This window comes from Porites lutea, chromosome 11 (genome assembly GCF_958299795.1).
Source record: "Porites lutea chromosome 11, jaPorLute2.1, whole genome shotgun sequence".
Lineage (NCBI taxonomy): Eukaryota > Metazoa > Cnidaria > Anthozoa > Scleractinia > Poritidae > Porites > Porites lutea.
The window spans coordinates 12,404,655-12,414,356 of NC_133211.1; the positions used below are offsets into that span (position 1 = coordinate 12,404,655).

Here is a 9,702-nt window from a genome sequence, read left to right on the forward strand (position 1 = left end):
AAAGAGATCTTTTATAGGTGTCTTTTAAATTTTATTTAATTGTACTTGATCTTAAATAGATTGCATTGTCATGCATGTAACGGCCACACGTATGTTGTGACTACCCAACTATGAATAAGGACTCTTACTAATATTATTATTATTATTATTATTATTATTATTATTATTATTATTATTATTATTATTATTAACATGCATTTCAAAAGTGATCTAAAGTGACCCAAGAGCTTCGGTATTATTTTCCCGAAAATTTTAGAAGTAATTTAAAATTTTACGAAAGTAAGAATCTTTCTGATTTCTCTCTCCATTGCATTGTCGAATCCGAAAATTTTAAGTTTCCTTTAACTACGAAAAATAGTTTCAGCTGAGGAGTGAAATGTGAAAAATTAAACTTTAGAAAATCGAAGGGAATTTATTAGATAAGCGTCGAAAAATTTTACGTGAATGGAACGGTCATCTAGAAATTTTCCGCCTTCCTCAAGCTATAGGCTATAGGCTTTTTCGAACAGATTTTTTACAGAAAACGGTCGTTGGGTACCCCTGAATGACCGGTGCATGATAGCGTTATCCACCTAAACTTTTGAACGACTGGAGTCTGAAGTTCATGAATTCACGTCATTCACTGACTCCGGCATTCATTCTGTTCACTGAAATTTAATTGTCATGTTGGCCCATCTATTAGCGCAAGCGATGCTACAACAACATCAATCACACTTTCACGTTTCTCTGTTTCTCATGTTTACTTATCTATCGCACGTCAGTTCCTGGTTTTTTGTTCCGCTACTTCCGAGAATTCGAAAGAGAACAAAAATCGTGACATGAAAAGGAAAGAATCAATGAATTTGTGCTACTCCAAAATCACGTCTGGGGTAATCATTTTGAGAAAAGTTTTAGGAAAATCACAGATAAAATTCAAACTTCAAAGTAAGGTGTCTCTTGACTTTTAGCCGATCCGAAGGCCGAGTCACCCAATAACACACGGAAATTCTGCAAATGGCCTAGTAGGAGAGTTCTCGAAATAAGAACGAAATTCAACACGCTTAATAAATTCAACGCGTCTTGGGATTTTTTCGTTATGTATTTGGAGATAATTGAAACGTTAAAAAAGCTAACACTCACAGGCACTCAAAGCAGCTGACCCAGCGTTCCAATATCAGTTGACCCTAGCAACCCTATCGGGGGCAAAATTAAATGGATCACTGCGCTAGAGGTCTTGGCCTCGAAACTTTCCCACAGACCCTTAACATATAACACTTCCCTCTTCTCCTAATTTAAGTTTGAAATTGTTTTAGACTTCTTGCTTATAAAGAAAGTCCGTCCATGGAAAACTCGCACCTCACGATTTTTTGAACGTATATACGTGATGTTGTCACCTTATTTCATAACTAGTCAGCATTTTTTGTTACGTAGGTTGCCACAAAGTGCGAATATTCCGGTTGACTGGTTTGATTAACAGATCTATTGGAGAGTCACCAGTGAGTCACGTCACACTTTAGCTTGAACCATATAAATATCAGGGAAAAACTGTTAAGAAACAGTTCAATCCATTTGTGCAAGTAAAGGTGAAGAGAAAACGACTCAAGAAATCAAGATACAAAAATGCCAGTAACAGTTCAAGAAATGTCGGTCCCGAGAAATTCTCGTTCTACAAAGGTAACTGAACTTAACGCTAGTTTTTAAGAGGCTAAATATTTCTTGTTTTGTATATTTAACAGCTGTTCATAGCCCATTTTCTTCAACTTTTATAAGGCGATTTCTGAGTTTTCTACCGGCTACTGTTAAGTGCAGAGCCATTGATGCCTGAAATTGGTTGTCCTCGATCATGCAAGTAAACTCACTTTCACTTGAAAATTTTGTATTCAGTCAACCTCACTCAAAGAACTTGAGAATTCTAACCTAAGGACAAAGACCTTTTATTTTCTCTTTGAATGAATAATATAAGTGATGAGAGAATTTAAAAAGGACACCTGGTTCTCGGCGATAGTTCAGATGGCGCATTTTTGCTGAAATGCCGGAATTTTATAATTTACTCAGTGCTGAAGAGCACTTTTGACCGAAGCAAGCGCAGCGCATAACGTTGTTTTTTCCATGTTTTCAATCTTTACACTCCAAACTTGACTAGAAGGCAGCATTTACTCTATTTTAATAGTTTGTTGTTTTGTATCTATCCAACCGTTTACGACTTTCCCTCCTTTGAAACGTTATATGATGATTAACCCTTTTGTATCCGCTTTTTGTTCTTTATGTAGAAGCCATCACGTATTCCCAGAGTGTTGGTGATTGGTGGTGGAGTTGTAGGTGTGACGTCAGCATTACAGCTTCTACAAAAAGGATATAAGGTTACAGTTGTGGCAAAGGAGTTCGCCTCACCAGTCGCTTCTGGTAAATGCATCACCTCCGAGATCGCCGGTGCTTTGTGGGAATGGCCTCCTGCGGTGTGCGGACGTCACACAGATGAGAAGTCGCTTGAGAGGTCCAAGGTGTGGTGTATGGACAGTTATGGAAAGTTCATGGAATTGGCTATGAAACCAAAAGAAACTGGAGCGTACCTCAGGCAATCGGTCTTCTACTTCAAGGACATGGTTCAAGACCTTCCAGCACAGTTGGAGAAAATGAACGAACTCTGTCATTTGCCAGGATTTCGTCATGACGCAAAACTTATCGAAGAAACCGGTAAGTGGACATCCCTTCGCCCTGAAATTACAAGCTGATCTATTTTTCAGCAGTTTCTTCTCTGTTCAGTATATTTTTATCAAACTAAGTCTTATAAAAAAGAGCGAAGTCTTTCAGTTTCAGTTTCACTCTTCAAAATATTGCGCTGATTCATTAAGCTGCGATCGTGTTTCTTTTTTTTTTATCTCCTTTATTCTACTTGTTCCGGACAAATCCTCCATAGTTTCGAATAGTGTGGATTACCAAAGTATTTGGTAGTTAAAAGTGATGATTCTCTTTTTAATTATTCTAAACCCTAAATGCTAACTAATTGCTAACTATTTCGGTCTCTCCTTTAGCTGTAAACACAGACACGGGTGTGGTGGACGCATACCAGCACATGGCTCCTATGGTTGACACAGTTGTATACATGCAGTGGCTTTACAAACAGTGTAAAGATAAGGGCTGTCGCTTTGTACACGATGAAATTAAAGGACTGCTGAGAGATCAAGCAGAAGACTTGAAAAGGAAATACAAAGCTCAGCTGATATTCAACTGCTCTGGACTCAGCGCTAAAGAACTGGCAGGAGACGAAGATGTCTACCCTCTGAGAGGTAACTAACTCTTTTGAGATTTCACTCTTTGATGAGCACTCTACACCTGCACATATCCGTTATCTGATAGAAGGCACCGGAAAGTAGCATTTTTGATCAGTTAAAATCTCATCCGAAAGCTCTAAGATGATGTTTCTTATCATATCAGAAATACAAAACCTGTCAATACAGACACAATAATAAGGGGACCATAGAAATTAAGTCGGTGTCCGTGTTAACTCTGGGTGAGTTTAGGGTAAATCTAGGGGCTTTCTTTCCCCGGGGACAAAGCAAACTGTCCGTACGTATTAAGCGGATGTTCGTAAAGCGCGGGATTTGACCATAATCTCCCAGTTTTTCAGAATGTTTTAAGGGACTTCAGTCCCTTGACAATCCAAATACTATTACTCGATAAATGAAATTTAACGCCAGTGAAAACATTTAATCAATCTGCCATCCTAACCTCTCCACTACAATAACAAATTGGTCACACCGAAATCTTGACCATGAATTTTAAATGGGTGTCTCGGGGATATGGTTTGATGGTTGCCTTGGAAAAAGACTATTGCGTCATGAAAAATACATAAACCGGCACGACAGACCACCTCTTGGATCGCATTGATAGATGATTAAGAAAATTATAGTTCCTTTCATTCTGACACTAAGTTATACTCACGGAAAATTATGCCATTGCGTTCTAAACAGTGCTCAATTTCTTCTTTCAGGCTGTATTCTTAAAGTTAGAAATGATGGAAGCTTGATGCCCAAACTCAACCATTCCATGTGCATCTCGCTGATCGAGGACATTGATGAGTCCAAAAAAGACGGTCAAAGCTTTGTGTTCATCCTTCCAAGAGGTGACGACAAACTGTGGTTGGGTGGCATGGTACAACCCTACCAATGGGACAGAAATCTCACCCTCGATTATCCACCAATCAGAAGAATGTTTGAGAAAGTCAAAGAGTTCTACCCTCCACTTCGTAACTATGGAGACGGAGACGTGGAAGAAGTGTTGGTAGGACTGCGGCCCGCTCGTAAAGGCAACGTTCGTCTGGAGTGGGATCCTGTTTGTCGGTCGATTCTGCACAACTATGGACACGGAGGCTCGGGTGTGACTTTCTCCTGGGGATGTGCTATAGAAGCGAGTGCCATGGTAGATCGTGTTCTCAAGAGACCACAGATTCATGTTTCTAAGCTCTGAATTCGTTTCTCTAGCCATATTTATATAGTTATAAGGTACATATTGTGTCTGAGATTTTTATTTTTCTACGCGTATTTATAAGAGAAAATCAAATACCGTTAATATAATATAGAACTGTTGTTCGAAAAAAAAAAGAAAAGAAATAAGAACAGTATTTAATATATGGACAAAAAATATTCGTAAAAAATTAACAAAAGAAGGGATTTAAAACGATAACATGCAGTTGTATGAGAGATTTATTTGTGTATTTAAATTACATAACGATGCTTGTTTTGCACTGTGAATATTTTTAAATTAATGAAATAAATCTGCTTATATTGTAAATGAGATGTTTCACCGACTTCACTGACTTGACTTTGTTTATACTCTAGTCTTATCCCACATTTCACACTTCTTTGGGGGTTATCTAATTCCTATGGGTGTTCGGCTAGCTTTTACACCTCCAGCGTTTTCTCAATTTAGTTTTGAACCACGAGTGTTATAATTCAGTCAGGCACGCAAAATTGGACCAAAAAAGGCAAGGATTGGGTTACATTCTTACAACAATTGTAGTATCTGTAAAAGCCTTTGGTAAACCCCAGTTAATTTTTACGCGGCTTAATTTGGTGGAGAGCTTTCGTGCAGAATCCGCCGTTTCTTTTTTTTCCGTTACTTTTAACAAAATTTCATATGAGCTGTTAATGTCTTTATTTCGCCTCTTTTTTAAATAAGATCTCATAAGATAAAGATAGGATACAGTTAGGACTGCATCTAAAATAGTTATGAGTGGTGGCAAAATCTGCGAGCATGATGTTTGAATATTTTGAGACAGAAAATTTCGTGGACAGTCACAGGAGGGGTTATAAGTTGATCAGGAGCAAATATACAACTGCAGTCTCATAAATACAGTCAAACGGCTTTTATTACACATACGGACAGAAAAGGGACAGAGTCGAGGATCCGTTATTTACAGGGGCGTACACAGCTTTGCGAAGGTGGGGGTGGTTGGTTGGGTGAGTTCCTTCGTGTATGACTAGTCTCTCAAGAAAGTTTAATGACACGGGTCAGGAGCCCATGATCAGGAGCCTCTATTATGTCCACTCATTTCTCGCGTCAGCCCTTTGCCGAGTAGATTTATAAATAGAACGGCTTCTTTCCCGCGAAGTGTCATATTTCCCTACTCATGGGCTCCTGCACAGATTTAGGACTCGATAAGGCGCAAAGCTAGAAGAGGCGTAATGCGCTGTTTTACTGTAGGTATGTTGCAGGGTCATGTATTTTAGCTCGCAAACGAGCTCATGCCCTTATGGAATATTCTGGTAGTACTTTGTATTGTAGTGACGCATTTTTCAATTCTAGACTTAATATCTCTTAGTCTTTTTTGGTCGTAAAATCTGTGTTATTTTCTTTTTTAATGGCTCCGGTCTCACTGATCAAACCTCAACTGAGGTCCTTGATACCAACACTGAGAACTCTCTTTGGATGAATTTGGCATCTTTATGTCTTTTTGCCTTCCACCCGGGGCAAGATTGGATTGAAGGACCGGAACTACCCGGATGCAAAGCTTAGATCCCTTTGTTAAGCAAGCGTCACCAGGCTGAGAGAACGTATCTTGGCCTAGCCACCTGAAGCAACATGGTTAATACCTGACATCACATAAAGGTAACTTTCTTTTAAGTTCCAATACATCTAACGTTGTGATGCTCTTACAATTCAGAATCTCCAGTTCTCTGAGATTCCTAAGGTTTTGTGATATAAGACTCAATGTATTACTGGTCACGTGAATGCAGTTTTGAATGTTCAGTACTTGGAGCCAGCGACACTGCGTAATGATTTTACTGAGGCCTTCTGTCGAGCAGTCGCGACAATCTCCAAGATAAAGCTCTCTTACGAAGGGTAGACTTTTTCCGATGGCGGTGAGATAGCTGTCTTTCATTCTCCCTGAATATAACTTGAATTGCTGTAATTTTTGGCAACGTTCCGCAATCGTTGAGATGAACATTCCGTGAATGTTAAAAGGATTAAAACAGTGCTCACCGACGATCAGCGTTTCCAAGCTCGGGCTTTTCTCGGCAATCTTCGCTATGCCGACGTCGGAAACTGAAGTGTCTATTACCTTTAAATATTTTAGGTTCGGAAACGGTTTTAACTCTTCGGGCGAAAAGCACAAAACGTCAGAAACATTGTACAGTCTTTCCAAGTGGATCTTCGTTAAGCTTTCATGGCAAACGTGAAAAACGGCGCGAATACCGCGATCGGAAACTTGGTGGCATTCACGGACAGTGAAAGACGCAAGATTGGGGCAGCAGAAAGGAAGGGCTAACAACGCGTCATCAGTAATAAAACAACACCAAGTGAGATCAATGGCGGTTAAACATGGAAAACACGTACACAGTCTCCATAGCGACAGATCATCTACCACGGGTTCTCCCTCATCAAACGGTATGACATCATGGATAGCGATTACGTTTAAATCCTTAACATTACGACAAACAGACAATAACATGCGATGGCAGTTACCTCTGCTTCCCAGTTTGATATCCTCTAAATCAGAGCATTTTCTAAGCAACCTGTCAAATCCGTCCTCCGACAAGCCACTTAAGAATACGTTGATTTTCCTCAAACGTGAACAATTAAGCGCTACCTTATCCATACCATGGTCGGACACTTGGAAACAACCTTCAATATTAAGGCTTTTAAGATCAATACAATTTTCCGCAACAGTTATAATGACGAGATCTGTTAGCCATTTGCAGTCTCTAACATCTATATGCTGAATGGTTTTCCCCCATGAGGTTACCCAGCTTTCTAGAACTCTGTTGTTGACTTTGCTTGAAAGAAAACTGTTCTCGCTGAGGTCGATGCTTCTCCAGACGCTGTAATCATTGAGAAGGTGATGCCATTTCCAACAAACTCGACGGAATAGGAGGCGTTCTTTGATGGTAAATTTACTGAATACTTGCAGTATTATTGAATCTGGAAGGTCGTGCAGTAATAATGTAGAATTACATTGAACCTGAGATTCCTCCAAAGACTCTTTCAAACTCATATTAGCAAAGTACGAAACAAATTTCGTGTCAATTAATCATGAATTTCACAGTAATTACTACGAAAATCTTAAATTATAACGTCACAAATGAATCTGTGCGAGCAGATAGATAACGCGCACGTTTCGAATAACCCCACTCAGCCAGCTCGACAACAGAAACTGAAACAGGAGAATGCTCATTAAAGACATTAAAGGGCAGAAAGAAGCTTTCACAAGATATTTTGAGTCATTTCTTGCAAGGTTCGAAAATGTCTAAAAATTGAAAAAGACGTCGTATTTCTTTAGCAAATAGAAGACACCAAGGAGGTGATAAAAACTTGTAAATAATAATCACTGGCAGGAGCCTATGATAGGCTCCTGTTACTGAATAATAGATGATTCAACATGTTCAAGATGGAGGAGACAGGCAAACATTATTAGTTAAAACAAATTTTAAGAATAGCAAATGCATAGCCACTCTAAAACAAAGAGAAAAAAGCAGTCAGTGAAATGATCAAATTTTCGAGGATGGCTGAACAGAAATGCAGTGGGCCAAATATTTAAACGTAGTTTAGCCAGTGTTTAACAAAACCGCGCTCTAAGTGATCCTAAGTCATTTTCAATTTGCCCAACGATTTTATCTAAACATCGTTTATTGTGAACAGTTTTATGAAAGCACACAGAGATACCCTGGGTACCAGAGGTGTTTTCTCGCATGTGACGAGGAGCTTCGTCGGTCCGAAGAGTCGAAAAAAACTTTTCGCGCGGGTCACTTTTTAAGACTTCACCGAAACCGGAAACCGCGCATGAAAAGTGTCTGGCACCCAGGGTAACATAGAGAAGACTAGAAAAGCATTTATCTACTTAAAACAACCCCCCAAAGAAGAGATCTTGCGGTTCAAAGATTCGTTAAACCGCGGCTTAAGTACGACTTCGTTTAAATATTTGGAATGCTTCGAAGACCCTTCAAAAGCACCTTAAAAGGGCCCATTTTCGGCGGTCATTTGAGTAAACGTGGAGAAGAAGCTGGAACCGAACTAGTTAGACAAACATGGCGGAAGAGGACAACTTTCTTTCACAAAGTTATTCGTTTGTCTGCAGTGGCCTCCTTAAAGCTTTAATCGCTGTGATTGTGGTGCTTATTGCAACTTTGGTTAGTAAAAAGGTAAATAATCAAGACGATGCTGCTACATCGAATTCGGACGAGACAAATTTCTGCTCCTCTTCTCAGTGCATTCGATGTTCTTCCAGAAACCACACAATGGCGATTGGCGTTTTGTCACAGAAGTTGAATGAATTCGTACGTATAAGAGGGGGCAGAGCCAAACTTGAACGCATTTACAAAAGCGTTCAACAGTATAAGACTACAGCAAGGAAGGCTGATGGAGTATCTGCCCAGAAACCAACAGTAATTTATATTAAAGGCCTTAGCTGCAAGCCTTGGTATGATTTTGATGGCTTGGAACTACTAAGGACGTTGAGCGTGGAACTGAATTATGAATTGATAAAATCAGAATTTAAGCGGATAAGATTTAATAAAGGCGAGGGGTGGGTTAAAAATACAACTCCTGATGGAGAATGGTTAGTTTATCATCTATTTAATCAAGGCGAAAAAGTCACAAGAAACTGTAACTTGTGTCCATATACTGTACAAGTCATAGAATCAATTGAACCATTCATTAGAGGTTGTTCATTTGGGAATGCTCTGTTTTCAGTAATCAGACCTAGAACACACATAACTGAACATTATGGTCCCACAAACTGTCGAATAAGATGTCACGTACCTTTGTTTGTTCCAAAAGGATGTTGTTTGCGTGTGAATGGAGTGGAAAGGAAATGGAAAGAGAATGAACTCTTGTTATTTGACGATTCTTTTCTCCATGAAGCATGGAACAGGGGAATGGATGGTGACCGAGTTGTGCTTATGTTGGATCTCTGGCATCCAGAACTTAGTTGTTTTGAAAGAGAGGCTATAACATTTCTTTTTCCATCAGTTGTTATAAATGATATGGGTTAAAAGTTAAAAAAGACAGAGCAAGTTTTAAGGAACACTGAATCTGCAATAGACCATTTTTCAGTTGTGGACTAAGCACCCTAGCCTTTGAGTGAATGTGAGGCTGACGGTGACCTTGTTTTGATACAAACCTCCTTTGCTTTGTTATGGAAATTGTATGTGAAAAATACTGGTTAGCATAAGAGTACCTTGATTTACATGATAAAGCAGGAAGGTTTGTATCAAAACAAGGTCA

At 39.3% G+C, this 9,702-nt stretch overlaps 3 protein-coding genes across 3 annotated transcripts; 2 read left to right on the forward strand and 1 right to left on the reverse strand.

Moving 5' to 3' along the window:
* Nucleotides 1-1,494: 1,494 nt before the first annotated feature.
* On the forward strand, nt 1,495-4,478 carry LOC140951848 (uncharacterized). The gene is made up of 4 exons (XM_073401209.1): nt 1,495-1,653; nt 2,250-2,673; nt 3,012-3,266; nt 3,971-4,478. The coding sequence occupies exons 1-4, from the start codon at nt 1,600-1,602 to the stop codon at nt 4,444-4,446; spliced, it is 1,209 nt and encodes a 402-aa protein (XP_073257310.1). The 5' UTR covers nt 1,495-1,599; the 3' UTR covers nt 4,447-4,478.
* Nucleotides 4,479-6,032: 1,554 nt separating this feature from the next.
* Nucleotides 6,033-7,474, reverse strand: LOC140953225 (uncharacterized). Its single transcript, XM_073402725.1, has one exon. The coding sequence runs from the start codon at nt 7,472-7,474 to the stop codon at nt 6,065-6,067; it is 1,410 nt and encodes a 469-aa protein (XP_073258826.1). The 3' UTR covers nt 6,033-6,064.
* A 1,025-nt stretch (nt 7,475-8,499) lies between these two features.
* On the forward strand, nt 8,500-9,647 carry LOC140952194 (aspartate beta-hydroxylase domain-containing protein 2-like). The gene has a single exon (XM_073401617.1). The coding sequence runs from the start codon at nt 8,505-8,507 to the stop codon at nt 9,468-9,470; it is 966 nt and encodes a 321-aa protein (XP_073257718.1). The 5' UTR covers nt 8,500-8,504; the 3' UTR covers nt 9,471-9,647.
* The last annotated feature ends 55 nt before the right edge of the window (nt 9,648-9,702 follow it).

Bases quoted from the DNA above. Each gene is read 5' to 3' on its own strand.
- LOC140951848 (XM_073401209.1), top strand. From the start codon at position 1,600: ATGCCAGTAACAGTTCAAGAAATGTCGGTCCCGAGAAATTCTCGTTCT. The intron at 1,654-2,249 runs GTAACTGAACTT...TTCTTTATGTAG, and splicing joins GAAATTCTCGTTCTACAAAG to AAGCCATCACGTATTCCCAG. The intron at 2,674-3,011 runs GTAAGTGGACAT...TCTCTCCTTTAG, and splicing joins AAAACTTATCGAAGAAACCG to CTGTAAACACAGACACGGGT.
- LOC140952194 (XM_073401617.1), top strand. From the start codon at position 8,505: ATGGCGGAAGAGGACAACTTTCTTTCACAAAGTTATTCGTTTGTCTGC.
- LOC140953225 (XM_073402725.1), bottom strand. From the start codon at position 7,474: ATGAGTTTGAAAGAGTCTTTGGAGGAATCTCAGGTTCAATGTAATTCT.